General features: G+C 41.3%; 1 protein-coding gene across 1 annotated transcript in view; it reads right to left on the bottom strand.

Moving 5' to 3' along the window:
* Window positions 1-726: 726 nt before the first annotated feature.
* The window catches only part of GRXCR1 (glutaredoxin and cysteine rich domain containing 1), a 76,565-nt gene continuing 52,273 nt past the window's right edge, over window positions 727-25,018 (bottom strand). The window contains exons 2-4 of the mRNA XM_054030467.1: window positions 24,146-24,385; window positions 10,118-10,183; window positions 727-944 (exon numbers count right to left, since the gene is read on the bottom strand). Coding sequence (XP_053886442.1) covers window positions 765-944; window positions 10,118-10,183; window positions 24,146-24,385 — 486 coding nt within the window. The 3' untranslated portion in view covers window positions 727-764. The remainder of the gene's footprint in view (window positions 945-10,117; window positions 10,184-24,145; window positions 24,386-25,018) is intronic.

The following is a 25,018-nucleotide window of genomic DNA, read 5'->3' as shown; positions in this document are numbered from 1 at the left end:
AGCAGAACTCTCATACTAATTTCTTATACACCCTGTAGTTTGTAAGGCTTTCGTGTGACCCCAAGTTATCACTACAGTATGCAGCAGATCAATACTTCTTTGTGATGGTTTAGAGATGATTACAAGCAGAAGCTACAACACCAAATATTTATATAACTTTTTTAAATGAAACTAATTTGGCATTTATAGTAGCAGGCTAAGGGGAGTTAATGGTTCAAGAGATTGTTATGGGGTATTTTACATACATGTTAAATTTTAGCCCAAGTGAGTTGTTACCAAACATTGACAGTTCAGTGAAATGCTATGCGGAAAGAATTGTGGTCTGGGGCTAGTCCACATCACAAAATCACTATCATCATTGGCAGTCTGTGCAGAAACTATCAAACAGATATGAAGTCTAAACTTCCTTCTGATGGTTTCTCCAGGTCAGGACTGAGGTCCTTGGGTGGGGCAATGTGAGGAAACGTGTGCTCCTGCTGCTAAATCTCCTATGTGAATAAAGATTTCAGATCCAACGGCAGTCAATCTAGTAACTTTTGTGAGCGCTATGTTCCCTTAAGTAGCTTATACTCTCCCTTTATTTAAGACTCAGTGCAAATGACAGTCAGTGGCCTGAGCTAATGGCTTCAGCAACTGAATCAGAAAAAGTTTATTACAAATAAATTTTATTGACTGCATCAGAAACATGGTCGTTTTTAAAAAGTATATAACAAACTGCTGTGGGATCATCATAAAAGGAGGTTCTACATGAGAAGATGCCATTCTTAACTTGCACAGCTCTTGCAGCGCTGTAACCCATTCTCGTTGCAAGAGGTACACTTGAGGGCTTTGAAAGAGTCTGTAAAACAGTTCCGAAATACTGACATCTTGCTCCCATGGCACGCTGAGCATGGAAGGAAGCCAAAACCACCACAGGAAGGGCATTCGTGGGGATGCTGCACTCTCTGCACAAAGAAAAAGAAAGCAAGAGAGGAAAAACGTTACTCTATTAATGACTGTAGGCTCTAGCATAATGAGGATTCCAAGTCAGAATTCACTTTGCAATATCTATTCTAGGAAACAGCAAAATCTGAACACTGAAATCTGGTTTTGATTTTCGTCGTCCTACTGCCATAGAATCTTGCTTTATCTGTCCTTTCAGGTGGTAAGAACAGCATTCAGTGATCAGCCAAGTTTATTACAAGTTGGTATATCTAACGTAATGCTTAATAGTTTGTGTTTTCATTTGCCCAAAAAATTAGCCAGGTTCTAAATATTTTATTGTCTAGTTATGATCTATTAGGTAACTTAACTGGCCTGTTCTAAATTCTGGGGTAAGAAACAGGGGTTTTTGTGTTTATATTATGTATGGTGCATATTATTATAGCATGACTTGTATAATTTCTCATGTTTATGTTTGAATTGTGTGATTCAGCATTTGACAGTTGCTCATATCTTTAAATGATTCATAGCATCTAAGCAAGGCAGAACTCTTTGGAAAACAGGTATATTCAAATCTAAGTATTGAGGAGATTATCGTAGGCTTTAATTGTAAAAGATATATACCAGCCATGGGTCTGATTCTTCTCACATTTGTACAAATCAGGAATAAATGCCTTTGAAATCAATCGTTACACTGGGGAAACTGGTCTGAGCAGGGAGAGAATAAGACTCAAATCTCTCAGTTGTTCCAGAATTGTTTTAATAATTCTGTCTTTATTTTCTTTTTCTTTATGATGCATTAAAGAGATTTAAGATGCAGACTTAAATCTCTTTTGATGAAAACATCACCAGTTAATTTAATGATCATCCTGGAGTTTTACATGAGAGTAATGAAATATAGCAAGTACTTACAGTAGCACAGGTGTATGGGCTTTTTAGAGCTGCTGTGTTGAGTGAAGGCTTTTAGGGCTCATTTATAAAAGAAAGCCAGTTATACATACAATCCCTGTTATTATTTCCCAGAGGTATCATACATAAATCATTAGCAAATTATGCTAAAACGTACAATGAATATGCCACTTTTTTGTAATATTATCAAACAACGCAACAGAAGTGATGCAAAACTGTCCAGAAAAATAGTTGTCTACTAGTAATGCAGATCAAATGTGCATAGCCACATAAAAAGTGAAAGGATGAGGAAAGGCAAATCCCTAGCTCGTATAAATTAGTACAGTTCCCTTGAAGTCAATGTCAGTTCATTTCAGTTGAGGATCTGGCCCAAGAATCAGTAGCATAGCTAGGGAGGCAGCGGGAGAGCGGCCACTCCCCACTGAGCACATTCCCCCCAAATGGCGCCTTTTTAATTTTTACACGCACCCCAGCAGTCTGGGTCTTCGGCGGCGGGTCCTTCAGCCACTCCGGGTCTTCAACTGCAAGTCCTTCAGTCTTCGGCGGCAAGGCTTGGGTTTTTCTTTTTTTTTTCTTCTTCACTGCTTCGGCAAGAATCTCTTAAATTCTTGTATCCTAATGCGTCTGATATGCTGCATGAAGCAGCACGTGATGTGCCCCTGAAGCTGGGTGAGGGCAAGGGGGTGGCCCAGAACAATGACAGCACAAGCTTCCTCCATGTTGCACTGATAACATGGCAAGGTTATAGAGCGGCATGATTAGTGTTATCTTGGGGCTCAACCTTCTAACGCTTGGAAAAGACTTGTGTAAAGCTTCTGTGCTTAAAATGTTTGCCATATGTTTGATAGAAGTGTTACATAAGTATACATAGAAAACTAGATAAAGAAATCAGTGGTATGTAAAATGCCTACCTGATCCTGGGATATATAATCTCTACACAAAGCTGCAGAAAAAGATCCCAGCCAAAATGCTGTGGGAAAACATAACTTCCTGACCCCAATTTGGCTATTAGATCATCCCTGTGTATGTGTGGAAGAATGATCATGCTGAAGAAGCTGATCCAATATATACCAATGTTAGCCAAAGGCAAAGCCAGCTTTTGAATTTCTTGTCGGAGTATAGAAAGTCAAACTTAGAGGTCACATGAATTCCCTCTCATTTTTCCCTACATCCCACAAAAATGGCTGTTACCACTGTCTCATTCAGCAGGCAATTCCTATTTTTGACTAACCTCTGTGGGGAAGTGTTTATAGCAAAATTCATTTTTCATATCCAGCAATGCCCACATTTTCTGTGGCTGTTTATGATACTAACCTTTTTACTTATATGGATATTTTTGCAACTAACTCCAAAATTATAAGAGAACCACAATCTTATAATTAAATTCCTTAAATTTCGATTGCTGGCATCATATGAAAAAGCAATGGTGTGCTACCTAGCAACACTTAGGCCTGGTCTACACTACGACTTTAATTCGGATTTATCAGCTTTAATTCGAATTAACCCTGTAACCGTCCACACAACGACGCCATTTAATTCGATGTAAAGGGCCCTTTAAATCGATTTCTGTACTCCACCCCAACGAGCGGAGTAGCGCCAAAATCGATTTTAGCAATTCGAATTAGGGTTAGTGTGGCCGCAATTCGATGGTATTGGCCTCCGGGAGCTATCCCACAGTGCATCATTGTGACCGCTCTGGACAGCAATCCGAACTCGGATGCACTGGCCAGGTAGACAGGAAAAGCCCCGCGAACATTTGAACTTCATTTCCTGTTTGCCCAGCGTGGAGAGCACAGGTGACCACAGATACCTCATCAGCACAGGTAACCATGCAGGCTGATAATCGAAAAAGAGCACCAGCATGGACCGTGAGGGAGGTACTGGATCTGATCGCTGTATGGGGAGAGGATTCAGTGCTTGCAGAACTTCGTTCTAAAAGACGAAATGCAAAAACTTTTGAAAAAATTTCCAAGGGCATGATGGAGAGAGGCCACAATAGGGACTCTGAGCAGTGCCGCGTGAAGGTCAAGGAGCTCAGACAAGCCTATCAAAAAACAAAGGAGGCAAACGGTCGCTCCGGGTCAGAGCCGCGGACATGCCGCTACTACGCCGAGCTGCATGCAATTCTAGGGGGGGCTGCCACCACTACCCCACCTTTGTTCGTGGATTCTGGGTCGGGGATAGTCTCGACGCCTGAGGATTCTGCCGATGGGGTAGAGGAGGAGGAGGAGGAGGAGGAGGATGAGCTTGCAGAGAGCACACAGCACTCCATTCTCCCCAACAGCCAGGATCTTTTTATCACCCTGACTGAAGTACCCTCCCAAGCCTCCCAAGGCAGTACCCAAGACTCTGACCCCATGGAAGGGACCTCAGGTGAGTTTACCTTTTAAAATATAAAACTTGTTTTAAAAGCAAACGGTTTTTAATGATTACTTTGCCTGACTTTGCATTCACGGTCAGTTCAGCTACTGGAAAAGTCTGTAGCTACTGGAAAAGTCTGTTAACGTGTATGGGGATGGAGCGGAAATCCTCCAGGGACATCTCCATGAAGCTCTCCTGGAGGTACTCCGAAAGCCTTGCCAGAAGGTTTCTGGGCAGTGCATCCTTATTCCCTCCTCCATGGTAGGACACGTGACCACGCCATGCTTGCAGCAAGTAATCTGGTATCATTGCCTGACAAAGCCTGGCAGCGTATGGTCCCGGTGTTTGCTGGCATTCAAGCAACATCCGTTCTTTATCTTGTTGTGTAATCCTCAGGAGAGTGATATCACTCCTGGTAACCTGGTTGAAATACGGGAACTTAATTAAGGGGACAGAGGTGGCCGTTCCTACTGGGCTGTTTGCCTGTGGCGGAAAATAAATCCTTCCCTGCAGTTAGCCAAGCGCAGATGGGAAATTGGCCCTGAGTTTTTCGCGTTTGGCTAGCAGGGATCTTCCCTGTTACCAGCCACGCGGTGGGGGGAGGGTACCGTGATCATCCCAGAGAATTCATGGCGAGGGGGGGGGTCGTCGGCGGCGGGGGGGGTAGTTTGGTGCCTGCAGGGATCTTCCCTGATACCAGCCACGCGGTGGGGGGAGGGATCATCCCAGAGAATTCATGGCGGGGGGGGGGTTAGTTTGTTTTCTGGTGCTGCTGAATGTTAACAGAAAAACCGCAGCACTCTACTTGCCTGAAGGGGCCCAGACAAGCCCCACCACACTGCCCCCCCCCCCCAACTGGCTGAGATTGGCCAGGCTTCTGCAGCACTCTACAAGCTATGCTTGGTATGTGGGAAAGCACGGCGCAGAAGCTTACCATGGCCGCATGCAAGCCGAATTCTGTTGCCCAGACCTGTGATCTCTAGCAGCAAAGCCACAGGCACTCAGCATTAAGAGGCAAAATGCGACCTTGCACAGAAATCACATGTGCTATGTAATGTGAACAGTGTTGGTCACCGTGAAAGAGTATAAGCATTGTTCTGCAAAATGTAGCTTTTAAAACAATTCTCTCTTTTTTCCCCTCCCTACAGCAGCTGCAAATTCCTCAAGCCTCCCTCCTCCATCCCGAAGGTTATCACAGATAAGGCGTCGTAAGAAGAAGACGCGGGAGGACATGTTTTCTGAAATTATGCAATCCAGCAGGAGTGACAGAGCTCATCTGAATGAGTGGAAGGAAACAGTTTCAAAGTATAGGAAAGAAGTCAGTGAACGTGAGGAGAGGAGGGACCAACGTGAGGAGAGGAGGGACCAACGTGAGGAGAGGAGAGACGATCGAGATGAGAGATGGCGGCAGGAAGACCAGAGGATGAAGGATGCAACGCTGGGGCTGCTCCGGCGTCTGGTGGAGGTTCAGGAACGGCTGCTGGAAAACAAACTGCCGCTTCAGCCCCTGTTCCACCCTCCCCCCTCCCCATGTTCCGTATCCTCCTCACCCAGACGTGTAAGAACGCGGGGGGGGAGGCTCCGTACACCTTCCCATTCCACCCCAGTAGACAGCCCAAGCAAAAGGCTGTCATTTTTTTAACCTTTTCTTTGTGGCTTTTTCCTTCCCAGCAATCCTCCTCCCAAATACCACCCGGGTTCCCTCCCTCTTTTTCTAATCTATTAATAAAGAATAAATGATTTTTAAATGATAGTGACTTTATTTGGTTTGAAAGAAAGATGGGGAAAGGGGCAGGGTGGGTTCCTTACAGAAAATCAGTCAGTAAAGGGGGAGGGTTTTCATGAAGGAGAAACAAACAGATATTTCACACGGTAGCCTGGCCAGCCATGAAACTGGTTTTCAAAGCTTCTCTGATGCACAGCGCTTCATGGTGTGATCTTCTAATCGCCCTGGTGTCTGGCTGCGCGTAATCAGCAGCCAGGCGATTTGCCTCAGCCTCCCACCCCGCCATAAAGGTCTCCCCCTTACTTTCACAGAGATTGTGGAGCACACAGCAAGCAGAAATAACAATGGGGAGATTTCTTTGGCTGAGGTCAGAGCGAGTCAATAATGAACGCCAGCGACCTTTTAAACGGCCAAATGCACATTCTACCACCATTCTGCACTTGCTTAGCCTGTAGTTAAACAGCTCCTGATTCCTGTCCAGGCTGCCTGTGTATGGCTTCATAAGCCATGGCATTAAGGGGTAGGCTGGGTCCCCAAGAATAACTATGGGCATTTCAACATCCCCAACGGTTATTTTCTGGTCCGGAAAGTAAGTCCCTTGCTGCAGCCCTTTAAACAGAGTAGTGTTCCTGAAGACGCGAGCGTCATGAACCCTTCCCGCCCAGCCCGCGTTGATGTTGGTGAAACGTCCCTTGTGATCCACAAGTGCTTGCAGCACCATTGAAAAGTACCCCTTGCGGTTTATGTACTCGGTGGCTTGGTGCTCCGGTGCCAAGATAGGGATATGGGTTCCGTCTATTGCCCCACCACAGTTAGGGAATCCCATTGCAGCAAAACCATCCACTATAGCCTGCACATTTCCCAGAGTCACTAACTTTCGTAGCAGCACCTGAGTGATTGCTTTGGCTACTTGCATCACAGCAGCCCCCACAGTAGATTTGCCCACTCCAAATTGATTCCCAACTGACCGGTAGCTGTCTGGCGTTGCAAGCTTCCACAGGGCTATCGCCACGCGCTTCTCAACTGTGAGGGCTGCTCTCATCTTGGTATTCTGGCGTTTCAGGGCAGGAGACAGCAAGTCACAAAGTTCCATGAAAGTGCCCTTACGCATGCGAAAGTTCCGCAGCCACTGGGAATCGTCCCAGACCTGCAACACTATGCGGTCCCACCAGTCTGTGCTTGTTTCCCTTGCCCAGAATCGGCGTTCCATGGATAGAATCTGCCCCATTAACAACATGATCTCCAAAGCACCGGGGCCTGTGGTTTCACTGAATTCTGTGTCCGTGTCCGTGTCCATGTCCTCATCATGCTTGTCGCTGCGCTGCCGCCGCCGCTGCCTCCTCGCCTCGTTTTTCTGGTCCTGGCTGAGCATAAACTCCACGAGAACGCGCGAGGTGTTTGCAATATTCATGAGTGCTGTCTTGACCTCAGCGGGCTCCATGCTTGCCGTGGTATGGAGTCTGCAGTGTTCACCCACCCAGGAAAAAAGGCGCGAAAATGGTTGTCTGCCGTCCGTTGCTTTCATGCAGGGAGGGAGGGAGGGAGGAAGTGAGGCTGTACCCAGAACCACCTGCGACGATGTTTTTTGTCCCATCAGGCACTGGGATCTTAACCCACAATCCCAATGGGCGCGGGAGACTGCGGGAACTATGGGATAGCTATGGAATTGCTACCCACAGTGCAACGGTGCAGAAATCGACGCTAGCCCCGGTACTTGGACGCACACCACCGAATTACTGTGCTAGTGTGGCCGCACTCATTTTGACTTTATACAACCTGTTTCTCAAATCCGAATTATCTAAATTCGGATTAATCCCGTAGTGTAGACATACCCTTAGTGAAGAGATGTAACTAGGGATGTTGATTAATCACAATTAATTCATGTGATTAACTAAAAAAAAGTAATCACAATAAAAAAAATAATCATGATTAATCTCAGTATTAATCGCCCTGTTAAACAATAGAATACCAATTGATATTTATTAAATATTTTGGATGTTCTTTTACATTTTCAAATATATTGATTTCAATTATAATACAGAATGCAAAGTGTACAGTGCTCACTTTATATTATTTTTATTACAAATATTTGCACTGTAAGAATGATAAACAAAAGAAATAGTATTTTTCAATTCACCTCATAAAAGTATTGTAGTGCAATATCATGAAAGTTGAACTTACAAATGTAGAATTATGTACAACAAATAACTGCATTCAAAAATAAAATAATGTAAAACTTTAGAACCTACTAGTCCACTCTGTCCTACTTCTCGTGCAGCCAATCGCTAGGAAAAACAAGTTACATTTATAGGAGATAATGCTGCCCTCTTCTTATTTACAATGTCACCAGAAAGTGAGAACAGGCATTTGCATGGCACTTTTGTAGCCGGCATTGCAAGGTATTTACGTGCCAGATATGCTAGACATTTGTATATCTCTTCATGCTTCGGCCACCATTCCAGAGGTCATGCTTCCATACTGATGACGCTCGTTAAAAAAATAATGTGTTAATTAAATTTGTGACTGAACTCCTTGGGGAAGAATTGCATGTCCCCTGCTCTGTTTTATATATTTCATGTTACATTGTTTTATTTTTGAATGCAGTTATTTTTTGTACCTAATTCTACATTTGTAAGTTCAACTTTCATGATAAAGATATTAGATATATATCCTATCTGCTTAGAACGTTACCTCAGTCTCTTACTATGTGTATGTACAGCATTTAGCACAATGGGTGTCCTGATCTTTGCAGGGGCCATTAAGTGCCACTAAAGTATAAATAGCAGGCTAGAGCAGACTATGATCATAACGGTACACAGAGTACATCCACTGATTTACAGTCCTTGTATTAAGTGAATTGAAAAATACTATTTCTTTTGTTTTTACAGTGCAAATATTTATAATAAAAATAAATATAAAGTGAGCACTGAAAACTTTATATACTCTGTGTTGTAACTGAAATCAATATATTTGAAAATGTGGAAAACACCCCAAAATATTTATACAAATGGTATTCCTTTATTGTTTAAAAGCACGATTAATCACGATTTTTTTAATCACTTGACAGCCCTAAATGTAACCCTTTGAAAAAGTTGGATTTTGGGAGGGAAGGTCTAGTTTTGCCTTAAAAGAACTGAACTGGACTTGTTGAAAGACTGGACTGCATACAGTGAATTCCTGGGTTCTGGATCTTTGGTGAAAATGAGTCACAACTGAACCTTATAGCTAATTTCAGGCAAAGCCATCTCTGTAAATCAGTGGATGTACTCTGTGTACCGTTATGATCATAGTCTGCTCTAGCCTGCTATTTATACTTTAGTGGCACTTAATGGCCCCTGCAAAGATCAGGACACCCATTGTGCTAAATGCTGTACATACACATAGTAAGAGACTGAGGTAACGTTCTAAGCAGATAGGACAAGCAAAGAGCGGGAGAAAAGAAGTGTGTCTGTTTTACTGATGGGGAAAGGAGACCCCACCAAGCTTGACTTGCAAGAAATCACACATGAACTCTGTGATAGAGCTGGGAATTGAACCCTCATCTTGTTAGTCCCAGACCAGGGCTTTAACCACCCATCCTTCTGGAGAAGGATGCTAGAGGCCCTGTCAACAAACAAAGCTTAAGAACATGTAAAGCTGTCTCACTGGCCAGTCCTTTTGAGCCCAGAGGTGGCCAGTGGATGGAGGAGTGAGGGGTATTCTGCTACCCTCACTGCTAATACTGCTAAATTCCCTCAGGAACACCCATTTGTTGAGTGGAGATGGTTTGGTCTCGTTCAGTTGTACTATGCTGGATATTGCTTTTTGTTGTATTCACCATTGTGTTTCTCTTCTATCAGGATTAAACAATTTGCTGTCTGATTAAATATCAGACTCTTTATGCTGGATTTGTTCCAGCTCAAATTGTGGAGATTGCATAAATAGTTCTTACAGAGGATAAATGTCTTGGGTCTTCTCCCTATCAAATTCAGGAACAGTGGATGTGGACTGTTGAGTTTGGCATAGTGGCAACCCCAACCTTCTGATGGGGCTGGAATCTTTGCTGGTTTGTAACACTAAGTAGTTGTTCGTTTTAAAAAAACAGGATTTGTTATCATCAGTTTAAAACAGAAAGAAAGGAAATACCCAGCAAATAATTTAATTTTAACAGCACAACTTCTATTTGTAGTTTCTCCACAGAGTTTGTAAAAATACAATTACCTCAATTTTGGTTAAGAGATCCTGCAGCTCCCCTGATTCATTCATTGACAGAATTTTCTCAGCTCCCTATTAGCAAAAAGAAAAAACACAGCAGATTTAGCACTGGAGGAACTGGAATTACCTGAGGGTTTACTCTTGGAAACTTAACTAGGTTGAAGAAATGATTGAACATTGTTCACGTGAAGTATTTTTGTTATGAGATGAACCTTAGGCTCTTGGCTAAAGGTGAAAATAACCTAACCCAAGTTCCTGAAAAGCTGTCCAAGATTGGTTATTGAACTCTATATTGCATTTTTCTTGTGAATTCACCACAACTTAATTATAGAGACTGTTTTTGCCTTATTTTACATTATGCACTTCCTGGCAGAATAGAAAATGTCTTATGTCAAAAATACAATTATATAAATATACAATGCATCAGAGAATGTAGCTAAATGATATAGGGGAAACGGTATTTCAACTATTCCGGCAGGTGAGTATTGAATTCAGACATAACATTCCTAATAAGTGTGAGTAAGGGCAATGAAAATTCTGTAACAACATTGAAGTCAAAACTCTGTAGTGAATAATAATAATGTAGGCCTAGTACATTAGGCCTTTGGGGATTTCTGTGATCTGAACCAGAGCAGTAATGAAATAGAGTCTCATTTTTCTTTCTGAAAGTAAATGTTCAGAGATTACTACAAACAAAATGAACATGCCAAAGAAGATGTAAAACTTTTTTTTTCTGTTTTTTCTTTTTGCAAATAATTAAGGGTCCAATTTGAATGTTTTGCATTTAACTTATGTAGCTATGAGTGTCTTGAATAATAATACCTGGCTCTTACATAGCACTTAATCTGTAGTGCTCAAGGTGCTTTACGAAGTAGCTAAACTTAACTATACCCATTTCACAGATGGGGAAACTGAAGCACAAGGTAGTCAAGCGACTTTCCGAGGGTCGCCCAGAAGACAACTGGTGGCAAAGCCAGGAATAGAATCCAGCACTTCTGAGTCCCAGTCCAATTCTCTGGCTATTAGGCAACTCTGTCTCTCCTGTAGCTCAGTAGTTACTGTCACTGCACCAAATACAGTACTCTGGATAAGAGGCTTCTGAACACACACTTAGTTCAACTGACAATATGTTGGAGTGTCACATACTGGTATCCTGTTCTCCATGGCCAAATGCTGCTTCTCCCCTATCTGCACCCCTCCCCTCCCCGTTACCCTTGGGGGCTTGGAAGGCCCTGAATGCAGACAAATTTATGTTGTTCTACTGAGCAGGGAGGCAGGCCATGTAGAGGCCAAACAGAGGGACTCAGTGCACACACCATGGGGCTCTACTCCATGATACTGTTTCTATGGCAGCTGGGATGGGAGTGTGGTGAAAAATCAGCCCAGAGGAGGAGTCAGTGACTGGCTGGTGGTTATGCCACTAGGTGGAAACACAGAACTGAAACCCTTGTGCATGGGAGTATACAGGTCCCCAATTACTTCTACAACTTATTAGTTGACTGGGGCAGCAGAGTGGAGGCACAGGTGTTCTACAGATCCTAAGATGGTATAAACTGTCATAGTTCCATTAAAGTCAATGGTGCTATGACAATTCTTACACCAGTGGAGGATCTGCTTGTATCTAGCATTGGGGAAGATTCCTCATGCCTGCCCACCCAACTTAGATCCCCAGCACAAAGCTGTTTTGCTTTAACTTTTGCCGAGGAATGGCATTATTTTTCTCTCTGAGGCAGTCACAACAGATGCTGTGGATAATTTCTCTGCTATAGCTATTGGCTGCTATTCAGAGACACAGTTTATAATTATAGTATTTCATCTCTTCAAATGACAACATATGAATATTTTAGCCAACACTTATTTAACAACTGATTGCTATTCCATTATTTCACATTTACAGGAATTGAAAAGGAGAGGCAATATATATCTGGCTATGATTAGTTACAGAAGCAAAGCTGACTGCGCACTCAGCTCTGCCACCTTTGTTCATGTTCAGTAGTGCCTTCCTCCATGAGTTGTCCTATTGAAATCTACTACAGATTATGGGCTGATGGGACAGCTGCTTCAAAGACTGTTCCATGGCCCTCTGTGACACCTACACAGGGGCTTCTGAAGCTCTACCAGCCTCTAGCTTGAACACACCACACCTTCAGTTCAGTGAGATGACTAGCGGGAGGGTGCTACTTAGGGCTTGTCTTCACTACACGCCTGGATCGGCGGGTAGAAATCGATCTCTCAGCGATCGAATTATCGCGTCTCGTCGGGACGCGACAACTGATCCCCGAATCGACGTGCATACTCCACCAGCCCAGGTAGGAGTAAGCACCATCGACGGGGGAGCCGCGGCGGTCGATTTGCCACCGTCCTCACAGCGGGGTAAGTCGGATCAGATATGTCGAATTCAGTTACGCTATTGGCATAGCTGAATTTGCGTATCTTAAATCGATTCCCCTCCCCCCCCAGTGTAGACCTAGCCTTAGTGTGGGTAAGACTGGCAGAATCTGGCACATGAACATCCCAGTCACACAACGTGACTGTTGCTACAAAGCCGTCATTTGCCAACAAACAATAGTGTTTGCTGAGGCCTATCTATGTGAAGTGGGAGGAGCTAAGCTCGAGCTACACCAGTGCAAACCTCTGGTATAGATGCACTGCACTGGTATAAGACACAGGTTGCACTGCTGTGATTTATCATGTGATGTAGCAACATTTAGGGATTTACAATTCCACTGATATAGATACATCAGTGCAAATTTCCCTAAATCTAGACAAGCCCTGAGATTATTACAGTTTATTTCTATTTAGAATAGAAATATCTATTGTAACTATGTAGTAACAGTTGGTAAAAACCATTTCTGTGGTTCCTGCTTTATGCTATTTTGATATTGGATTGTAGTGTAAAGCTACTGTCACAACAGTATAATTCAAAATTTGACATGCTTTCCATTATGAACTCAGATTTTAAAGGGTTTATATTTCAGTTTCAGCTAAAACTTTATCATCCCAGCTGCAAACGAGAAATTCACATTGCTGCACCTTTTTTTAATGGTACAGTAGTTAGCAACAATTTTAAAGTATTTAATATAACTCAAAATAAATCAATCACCATTAAAAAAATTATCACTCTTAATCACAGTTTTAATCGCACTGTTAAACAATAGAATAACAAGTGAAAATTATTAAATATTTTGGATGTTTTTCTACATTTTCAAATACATTCATTTCAATTGCAACACAGAATACAGTGTACAGTGCTCACTTTATATCATTTTGATTACAAATATTTGCACTGTAAAAATGTCAAATAAAAGAAATAGTATTTTTCAATTCACCTCATAAAAGTACCATAGTGCGATCTCTTTATCGTGAAAGTGCAATTTACAAATGTAGAATTTTTTTGTTACATAACTGCACTCAAAAACAAAACAATGTCCATAAGTCCACACAGTCCTACTTCTTGTTCAGTCAATTGCTAAGAGAAACAAGTTTGTTTACATTTACGGGAGATAATGCTGTCCGCTTCTTATTTACAATGTCACCTGAAAGTGAGAAAAGGCGTTCGCATGGCACTTTTGTAGCCGACATTGCAAGTTATTTACGTGCCAGATATGATAGACATTTGTATGCCCCTTCATGCTTTGGCCACCATTCCAGAGGACATGCTTCTATGCTGATGATGCTCGTTTAAAAAAATGCATTAATTAAATTTGTGACTGAACTCCTTGAGGGAGAATTGTATGTCTCCTGCTCTGTGTTTTACCCGCATTCTGCCATATATTTCATGTTATAGCAGTTACAGATAATGACCCAGCATGTTGTTCGTTTTAAGAACAGTTTCACTGCAGATTTGACAAAACACACATAAGGTACCAATGTGAGATTTCTAAAGATAGCTACAGCACTCGACTGAAGATTTAAGAATCTGAAGTGACATCCGCAATCTGAGAAGGATGCTTTCAGAAGTCTTAAAAGAACAACACTCCTATGCGGAAGCTACAGAACCCGAACCACCAAAAAAGAAAATCAACCTTCAGCAAGTGGCATCTGACTCCGATGATGAAAATGAACATGTGTTGGGCTGCACTGCTTTGGATGGTTATCAAGCAGAACCCATCATCAGCATGGACACATATCCTCTAGAATGGTGGTTGAAGCACGAAGGGACATATGAATCATTAGCCCATCTAGCATGTAAATATCTTCCAACGCCGGCTACAACAGTGCCATGCAAACACCTGTTCTCACTTTCAGGTGACATTGTAAACAAGAAGTGGGCAGCATTATCTCCTGCAAATGTAAACAAACTTGTTTGTCTGAGCAATTGGATGAACAAGAAGTAGGACTGAGTGGAATAGTAGGCTCTAAAGTTTTACGTTGTTTTATTTTTGAATGCAGTTATTTATTATACATAATTCTACATTGTAAGTTCAACTTTCACGATAAAGAGATTGCACTACAGTACTTGTATTAAGTGAACTGAAAAATACTATCTCTTTTGTTTTTACAGTACAAATATTTATAATAAAAATAAATATAAAGTGAGTCCTGTACACTTTGTAGTCTGTGTTGTAATTGAAATCAATATATTTTAAAATGTGGAAAACACCCCAAAATATTTATATAAATGGTATTCTATTATTGTTTAACAGCACGATTAATCATGATTAATTTTTTTAATCGCTCGACAGCCCTAGTCTGAACTAGAAATTAAATGTAAGAATATTTTACAGGGAACTAATCTATATTGTGGACCTGTGATGCTAAGAATAATAATTAAGGCTCCATTGTTTAGGTCAGAAAGAAGCTATTGTGTTAGCATGATAGCTGCTTTTCATAACATCTGTATCGATGACACAGGCTATGGGCTAGATAATGCCCTGCACTTATGCAGCTGCACTGGGGTGGTAAGAAGTAAGTATTCTGCCCCTTCTGAGGCCAACATAAGGGCCATCCATAATTACAGCCCAGTCCTCTGGGGGTAGTACATCCCTAACACCCCCTTAGCATGAGCTCCATGCTAAAAGCATGATCTAGCCCAGCAGTTCTCAAACTGTGGGACGGGACCCCATTTTAATGGGGTTGCCAAGGCAGGTTTAGACTTACTGGGGCCCAGGGCCAAAGCCCAAGCCCCACAGCTCAGGGCAGCAGGGCTCAGATTATAGGCCCTGCCTGGAGCTGAAGCCCTCGGGCTTCAGCATTGACCCCCTGCCTGGCGCAGTGGGGGTCGGGCTTTCACTTTGGCCCCACCACCTGCAACAGTGGGGCTTGAGTGGGTTCAAGGTTCGGTCCCCCATCCTGGAGTCATGTAGTAATTTTTGTTATCAGAAGGGGGTCGCAGTGAAATGAAATTTGAGAACCCTGATCTAACCCTATGTAGGTATCATGCTAAAATAGATTTAATTGTACCTAATCCATAGACACCATTTTTATGTTAATGGGAGCTCTGTCACTGAGTGTGCAATTGCTCTTTCCAGGGGTGTTGGGGCAATTTGTATAGTTGGGGCGCTGAGAGCCATTGAACCAAACTGTAAACCCTGTATATAATGGAAACCACTTCAAGCCACTGCACCCCCCACACCTCTAGTTCCAGCACCTGTGGCTCTGTCTTCACACTATTACAATACGGGGTCTCTGAGACTACCTCACTCTGAAGAACTGAAATAAACTAACTTCAAGTGCTGGGTTTACTAGTAGGTTTGACGGGTTGGATCACAGAAACCTCCTTGGGAACTGCCACTTGATGTGCCAAGACTACTTTTGCTCCTGCTTTCCCTGCCAGCCTGGCAATCCAGCACCCTGTCTTGTTAGGCCAGACACGCCAGTCTGCTCCAACACAGACCCAGGTCTGAACCACGTGCCCCAAAGCTGCAGACTTAACCTGAAAGCAACTTACAGAAATGTTCCTGTCTTTAACACTCAGATGCCCAACTCCCAGTGGGGTCTAAACCCCAAATAAATCCGTTTTAATTGTTCGCCCTCTGTAACACTGATAGAGAGATATGCACAGCTGTTCCCTCCCCCGCCCCCAAGTATTAATGCATACTCTGGGTTAATTAATAAGTAAAAAGTGATTTTATTAAATACAATCACTCACACCCCCTGTAGTTATTGTCCTTTGTTCCAGTTTCTTTCAGGTATCCATGGGGGGTGGAGAGGCTATCTCTTTAGCCAGCTGAAGAAAAAATGGAGGGGTCTCCCACAGGCTTAAATAGACTTTCTCTTGTGGGGGGAGACCCTCTCCTCTCTCATTATGCAAAGTCCAGCTCCAAGATGAAGTTTTGGAGTCACATGGGCAAGTCACATGTCCATGCATGACTGAGTTTCTTATCAGCCAAGCCACATTCCTGGGAAAGCTCGGATGTGGACTGGCATCTTCGAATTCATTGTTGGCTTAAGTGGTTCTTGATTGGGCATTTAATTTGCACATTCCTTTCTCAATAGAAATCAAGCAAGTATACAGCCAATATTCCTAACTTCAAATACAAAAATGATACATGCATACAAATAGGAGGAATGTATTTAATAAATCATAATCTTTACATAGCTATGTTACATGGCATATGTAGAATAAAACATATTCCAGTTATATGATATAACTTATATCATATATATATTCATAAGTATATTCCCATGAAGACTTATGGGGTACACAATTACTGTAGGATCTAGAATTATGATCCAAATAATCAAGGTTATTCATCTTAGACCCTTAAGTCCACTAAAGTAAAAAGCCTGGCCTTCTACCTGTTTTTTGGTTGAGTAAATCCTTCTCTATCCCACAAGAACTCTCTGAGGGCAGGTCTTCACTACGGGGGGGGGGGGGGGGGTTCGATTTTAAGATACGCAAATTCAGCTACGCGAATAGCATAGCTGAATGAGACCTATCGGAGCCGACTTACCCCGCTGTGAGGACGGCGGCAAAATTAACCTCCGCGGCTCCCCGTTGACGGTGCTTACTCCCACCTCCGCTGGAGGAGTAAGAGCGTCGATTCGGGGATCGATTGTCGCGTCCCGACGAGACGCGATAATTCGATCCCCGAGAGATCGATTTCTACCCACCGATTCAGGCGGGTAGTGTAGACCTAGCCTCATAGTGTGAGGAATTTCTAGTCAGAGGAAAGCCTATCTTGTTGGATGAATAGATTCTATCATCCATTAGTAATCTAACATTAACCTAATATTAGTGTGGATTTAAATGTAAGCCACAGCACTTAATGCCTGTATTAACTGTTTTGCAGAGAAATGGCAAACAAAAGGCAGACACGAAAAGCACTCCTAAGGTGCATTGTCTTAAATAATTATTTTCTTTTAAGGTTCCTTCAGTAAGACTGAGTTTTAATGCACAGGAACTTAAGGAATAAGTCACTCACTTTGCAGTCCTTGTTTAGCAATGGTTCAATGAGAGTTTTGCCTAAGTTAAAGGCCACAGGATTTGGTCCTAAGAGAATTAGCAAGAGGCATAGTTCAGGGACATGAGGTGAAAGCTTTCCTACACTGTCCTGCCAATGCACCATACGCCTTACTTGCACGAGCAGAATTGCAAAGGTGATGTCTCTCTCTGAGCAAGGACTATCTCACAGTGTCTGTATGGGAATTTAGTGACATGCATGTCTTTCTATATACAAAAAGAACAGGAGTACTTGTGGCACCGTAGAGACTAACAAATATATCCTGTTCTTTTTGTGGATACAGACTAACACGGCTGCTACTCTGAAACCTTTTTATATACATTAAGTTAGAGTGTGGTGTGAATGAGGTATGTTGAATGTAGATACATGAAGATCATGTTATGATCTGGGACCCTGATGCAGGATCTGGGCCTAAAACGGTCTCTGAATTTCCTTTCCCCTTTATCCCCATCTCTTTAATATGTAAATTCATTTATTTTTCCAGACTGTCTCTCATTTAAAGAGCGTTATCATTCATACAAAACTATTTTTATCAACCATCAATAAAGAAAAATAATATTATGTTTTAATGGAGTCTTAGTGAAATAAATCTGCTGCTGAATAGTTGGGATTTATTAAAAGTTTGAAAAGATGAAGTGAGAACAAATGTCACTAAAACAGAGTCATCACTCTCTACCCTCCACCACACTGCAGTGAAAGTGCATTTGAGTTTAGATTAAATCCATCGCTCTTTTTGGGAGGAAAGTGTATAGTTGTGAATAGAGCTGGGCAAATAATTGATTTTTCAGTTCAGTGGCAGTTCCAAAAAGTAATAAAATTAAAAAAAGAATGTTTTGTTCGACCCAAAACAAAACGGGTTGATTTCTAGTTCTAAGGTGTTTTTTTTTAAATAAAGAAAAATTCAAAATAAAAGTATTTTCAGTTGAAAAAATACAATATTTTATTTTGAAAATGTCAATGTTTCTATTTTTTTCAGAATTTTGTTTTGGGTTTTTACCAGTCAAAACAATTCAGTGAATTTGCCATAAATTTACAAAATGTTTTGGTTGACTTGAGTCTTCATTTTTCTCAGAAAAAAATTGGTTTGAAAAATTTCTCCTAGCTCTAGTTATGAATACTCCCATAATAGTAGAAGAAACACCTTTAACATGACATCTCTTGGTGTGGTAGTTAGTTGCCCTGGTAAAACAACCCCTGCATTCTAAGCAATCTTGCTCTTCAGTCTATAAATCTGCTTTTACATTAGTAGAGTAAGGACTGACTCATCTGCCCAAAAGCATATTCTTTCTTATTTTGGTCCATCTTTCTGGATTGCCAGCTTGACTGTTGGGCTCAGATTCTATAACACCTTAAAATGACACTCGTTTTTCATATACATTCTTACTATTTGCTTGGCTTTTGGCAGGTTTATCCCCATCCAGCAAATAAGAGAGAACATTTGTACTGATGTCAAATCTGTCATTGAGAAGAGAAATATATGGGGAGCTTGAGTGCAGCAAGCCATGATATTCACTGAAGATGTTTATTTTATTAAGGTCATTGTGCCAAATTCTGGTCTCTTATGCTGTCATTAATCCAGGGTAACTTCTTTGATTTTTGGCCAAGTATCTTAATTCCACAGGTGAGTGCATGTTTACTCCTTTTGGAGGGCTGAATGGGATGTGTGTCGCAAAGCAAGTGATGCTTAGTATTACCCACAGTTCACAAACTGTAGTTTATGAAACACTGGTAATCTCATGAAAGAGTAAAGTATCTGTAAGAGGTAGCCCAGCAAGTTCCCTTGTATAGAATATCTGCTTCTCAGATTACCATTAAACAATTCCAGGAGACCAAGATTCAGCAGTTACTGCTGGACTTTTCAGTTTATGAAGGCAACACTCATCGTTTCATGGATCTATAGATTATAAGGTCCAAGGGTACCTTTATGATCATAGAGTCTGACCGCCGGCGTAACAAAGATCCTAATTTTTCACTGAACTAAAGCATGTCTTTTATAAAAGATGGCTGATATTAATATGAATAATCCACCACATTCCTGGATAAATTGTTCCAATGATTAATTACCATTGCTGTACCTTATTTTCAGTTTGAATTTATCTAGCTTCAACTTCCTGCCATTGAATCTTGTTATGCCTTTGTCTGCTAAGTTAAATAGCTTTCTACTATCAGAAATATTCTCAATGGAGGCACTCATAGGCCATGATCAAGTCACCTATTAACCTTGTCTTTGATAATATAATTGGGTTGAGCTTCTTAAATCTCTCACTGTAAGGCAGGCTTTCTAGACCTTGAATAATTCTTGTTGCTCTTTTTTTGAACCCTTTCCAATTTTTCAAAGTGTGGACACCAGCCATGACATGGTATTCCAGAAATGATCTCACCAAGTATAGACATAATACCACCTTCCCACTATGACTCTTTATCCCCTGTATACACCCTCATAGCCATTCCAGCTCATGTTCAGTTCATTATTCACTATGACCTATAGGTCCTTTCCTGAGTCACTGTTTTGCATGATAAAATCCCTCATCCTGGAAATATGATTTACAGTCTTGGTTCTTGGATGCATGACCTTGCATTTGTCCATATTAAAATGCATGTTGCTTGTTTCAGGGAGTAGACACTGGCTTATATCACTTTGTATAAAGACAAAATAACCTTATTACAACCTTAAATGAGGCAGGGGGTTGGGTGGCAATAGTAACTACTGACTGAAAAGAGTGGGTTTATAAGAAATAAGAGGCCCAAACTAAAATGGCAAACTCAAGGACATCTTGACCCTGCTTAGCCTACAGAATGAGTCCCTTTCCTTGCTCCTAAAATTATCCCTCATAAAGTTAATAACCCAACTCCCATCTCCTCCGCCATCTTTGAGGAGGGTTTTCCCAGCACAGAGGAATTAATTCAACTACAAGATGCAGTTTTTTCATAAGGGGCTGGGGGTGGGTAGGGACACAATACATGGGAGCTGGGGACAGAGTCAAGTATTCATCTTTACACATTCACAGGATCCTACTGTTGGACAGTTGATCTCACCCATTGTAACAGGCAGTAGTCAGAGATGTTCAAATGGCTGGGAAGCTTGCAACAAAAGGAGAAAACTGTGAATGTAATATTGTTACATAGTCTAGGAAAGGAGAACCTAAATTTAGTCTTCAAAAAGCTAAATTGCTGGCTTATTGGTCTTTAAAAAGATATTATTAAAGCCTACCCTTTAGGAGTGCTGACCTCTGCAAAATGGGGAAAGTAGGTGGGGAAAAAACACTAGACGCTTGTTCTGGTAACAGACGTATTATAGTTACACCACACTCATGTTAGTGGGACAATGGCTGTAAGGGCATTCACCATTCATACCACCAAAGGAAAGCCATAGAATAGTTTCGCTGTTGCAAAATACAAAAGCATTTGAGTAGGGTAATCATATAAATTTGCTGCAATGATAGTAACAGTGCAGCCATCACTACTTAGTTTATAATAAAACTACATTTTACAATTGGTATTTTCTTAAAGAACTACATACATTTAAATGTTGTCATCATCGTCATCAGTAAATCTTCATAGAGCATGAAGCAAATAAAAAATCTAATTCTTAAACCTGCCACCCCATTAGAACTGGCCAAAAAAAGGGGAGAAATATAATATTATTTTTAAAAAGTGAAATTGATTAAATGGATATATAACTCAATTTCTTCAATCAGATCTCTAAGATGAATGAATAATGGAAAAAAATTAATCAAATATTTCATATGAAAAATTATTCAATAAGTTCTACTTTAATTTGCAAAATATCACTCAATCAGCCACTTTGCATATTTTACATATAACTTTTTCTCCCCGCTCCTTCCACAAAAAACCCCTAGGACTTTACATACAACAGGTCTCAGACAGTTCTGAATGCCCTTGGAAAAGGATAAACAAATGCTACAATTCCTTTTTTGTATCACCTTCTTGCTGAAAATGCTGAGCTATTGAAGCAGAGTGAAAAATCAGAGGGCATACTTCAGTTTCATAGAGAGGCAGGCCGGCCTTGGGTAAATGTTAGAGGAGATATCTCAGATTTAATCAGATTATTCCATGACACTGTGACAGACCCAGACCAGTGGGGTACAGGAGTCTGGTAGAGGACAAATATACTGGTCACTGGATGAGTAGTTTTCTGTTCCCTGAGTGACCAGAGCAGGGGCTGCACTAGAGTAATCAGGAACCTGCTAGAACCAGTTAAGGCAGGCAGGCTAATTGGGACACCTGAAGCCAATTAAGAAGAAGCTGCTAGAATCAATGAAGGCAGGCTAATCAGGGCACCTGGGTTTTAAAAGGAACTCACTTCAGTTTGTGGTGTGAGTGTGAGGAGCTGAGAGGTGCAAGGAGGGGTGGGCGTGTGTGCTGCTGGAGGACTGAGGAGCACAAGCATTATCAGACACCAGGAAGAAGGTCCTGTGGTGAGAATAAGGAAGGTGTTTGGAGGAGGCCATGGGGAAGTAGCCCAGGGAGTTGTAGCCATCATGCAGCTGTTACAGGAGGCGCTATAGACAGCTGCAGTCCACAGGGCCCTGGGCTGGAACCCAGAGTAGAGGGCAGGCCTGGGTTCCCCCCAAACCTCCCAATTGACCTGGACTGTGGGTTCTTCCAGAGGGGAAGGTCTCTGGGCTGTTCCCCAACCCACATGGTGAATCTCTGAGGCAAGAAAATCCGCCAATAAGCGCAGGAACTACCAAGATAGAGGAGGAACTTTGTCACAACACCTAGACCATTTAGAACATAATTGAAAAAATGTTACAAGACTTGTATCTGTTTCTCTTGTATCTGAAACACTCTCTCACAGAAGTTCTTTTCCTAGACCTCATGATCCACCTTATTTGTCTGATAGCAAGAAAGCAATCTTTTGGCCTCTCTGCTGTGTTGATGTAGTGAATTCAATCTACAGCCTAGACAGAAGAGGGTGGCTGCAGGAGAAGCACAATAAAGACCTCATTTTATTTACTACCCATCTATGTCAACAGTACTATTACCACTGCTGTTCAGATTGAAATGTGTGGACCATTCAAACTTGCCACAAATAGGCTCACTTGTCCCAGGGGTATCTCTTCCTTAAACTAGTAATTTGAAGGAAAGTGAACAGAGCACTATTTTGACTACTGGATTTAAGTGGGAGCCACTGAAATAAAGCCGTCTGCCAATACAACACAATCTTAGTTTGTGGAGAATAAGATACCTTAGCTTGTCAATTATTTTTTTTTCAGTCTCCAAATACATTCTCCTGGTGCTTAACCGAAAGTCTCTACTGATTTTTAGGGTTACTCAAGAAAACTTGGCAAAGTGTCTTTTTAAAGAAAAAGTTGAATACATATTTTGATTCAACATATGGCTGTTTTGGTGAACATGCCTGGCAGCAATCTCATCTGCTAGACTATTCTGAGAAAGCCAACACCAATAGACCATAAACACAGTCTGAGCAAATTCAAATGCATATTTGTGGATTTTTTTATTTTTATTTTTTTCCAGTATTAGCTCAGCTCCAATATCAAGGATCTCCTGTTTGTCTATTCCATTTATTTTCATCAAATACATATTTAGTTGTTATTATTGTTTTTTTTAAGTGTTTAGCAACACAAACAACTTAGTTTGTCTGTCAAGTCACTATCTCACCTCTAGTGATGGTTACTGGTTCCTTAACACCTTATTCATATATACATAAAGAGTAAGTTTTTTGACATCCCAAACTTCTTTTTTTTGCTTCTCCTATTTGCATTCCTTTGGAAAACATCAACCTTTGCAACCCTTCAGTGATGTGGAAGAACTGAAAGTTCTTCTTGAGGTCTCTCCATAACTACAAAGTAAATACTTTAAAAATCATTCTAAGTAAGAAATGTGTTTTGAACAGTGGAGATGAACCCAAACCAAAACCTGGTTTCAAACATTTGTGAACTTTTAGCCCCATGGCTTGAGAATCTGAGTCTGGATTAAAAAAAAATCCATTTGGCCTTTAGGTCTCAACAGAATAGTACATTGCTCTTTTTTCACCTCCCTCCATTCTGATTCAGGATTATGCAGCTGTCATCCTCCATACAGAAAATGAAGAAGTAGCAACTTGTATGCAAATAAAGGGAATTTAACTAATTATGTGCATGATGTAAAAGAATGCAAAACTGCACCTAAATTGAAGGAACTGGGCCCCAAACTCATAGAACAACTTTATATTTAAATACAGAGATTGCTATTTAATAATCTAATGCTGACTATTCTCAGAACTGATTATTGAGTATATTAGCTTTCATAAATGTGATATGAAGCCCATTTCTTTATATCCTTATGGTTTGAACTGTAAAGATGAATTATTTCTTCAGAGGCTGAGCATAACTTTGTTCATTTCTTTGTTACTTAATCATGCCCCCCAACTTTTTCCTGTTTGTTTTATCCACCTGTTGCATCTTGTAGTATCCTAGACTGTGGGCTCTTTGGGACAGGGACCATGTTTTGCTGTATATCTGTACAGAGCCTAGCACAATAGGGCCCCAATCCTTGATTGCTCCTATAATACAAATAATAAAATAAAATAATTTCCCATTCTTATTGGTTAGGATCTACACACACGACTACAGAGTGAAATTTAAACTTGTGCAGAACTTACCCCAAGATATTGGCCATCAATAAAGACAACAGGTAGCGATGGAATTTCACACACCCGCCTGCATCTTTCTTCTAGTTCTTTTCCATAGTCGCTGTTCAGAGCAATGTTTTTTTCTTCAAATTTCACTCTGTGATTTTGGAAGATCTTTCTTACTAGCTCGCATCTTTCAAACGTGGTTCTCACCACACGAAGGCTGGTAGTGTAAATTACAATGCGACCAAATTCTAGAACTGTAGACACCTGAAAAACAGAATGTTTTTATTGTCCACTCCAGTAAATAAAATGTTAGTAGTTGCATTTATTTCATGGCTGGACCAGTATCTTTCAGATTATTCTGTTCTTTTGAAATGTTATTTAAGCAGTAAGCACATCTTAACCTCTTTTCCAAAATTGTTGTTTTGTTTTTTTTTCCCCCTCAAACATAAGTATGGAAGAGGATGAGGTGTGATTGCCATGCAGGGGCCCAATTAAGAGGATTTGTGGTGGCTTTGCACAGTGGTGCAAGCAACTTTGAACACTGATGAATCAGTCCCACTAGTTCCAGTCTCTAAAAGCACAAATCCCCAGTTATGCAGCTATGACCTTCATCTAGGTATGAGATTAATCCACATTTTGGGGATTTGCCAGATCCTATACCAAATACTGTTTTGTTCTTCCCCAACTGGTTGGGACCGGGGATCCATATAGCCAATGATGCCTTGATCTCACATTAATGCACCTTTAGTAGAGGGGCAGTCAATAGGTGGATTGCGGGCCAAATCTGGACTGCCAGACACTTTTGAACAGACCCCCAAAATCTTTTTATTTGCTTCTTATTATTTTCTCTGGAGTCTGGACTTTGACTATACCTTGACCAAGAAATTTGGACCTTGA

This window comes from Malaclemys terrapin, chromosome 5, assembly GCF_027887155.1.
Source record: "Malaclemys terrapin pileata isolate rMalTer1 chromosome 5, rMalTer1.hap1, whole genome shotgun sequence".
In the NCBI taxonomy this organism is placed as follows: Eukaryota; Metazoa; Chordata; order Testudines; family Emydidae; genus Malaclemys; species Malaclemys terrapin.
Note: the sequence above shows the minus strand (reverse complement) of the source record. Positions and strands in the feature narration are given on the sequence as shown.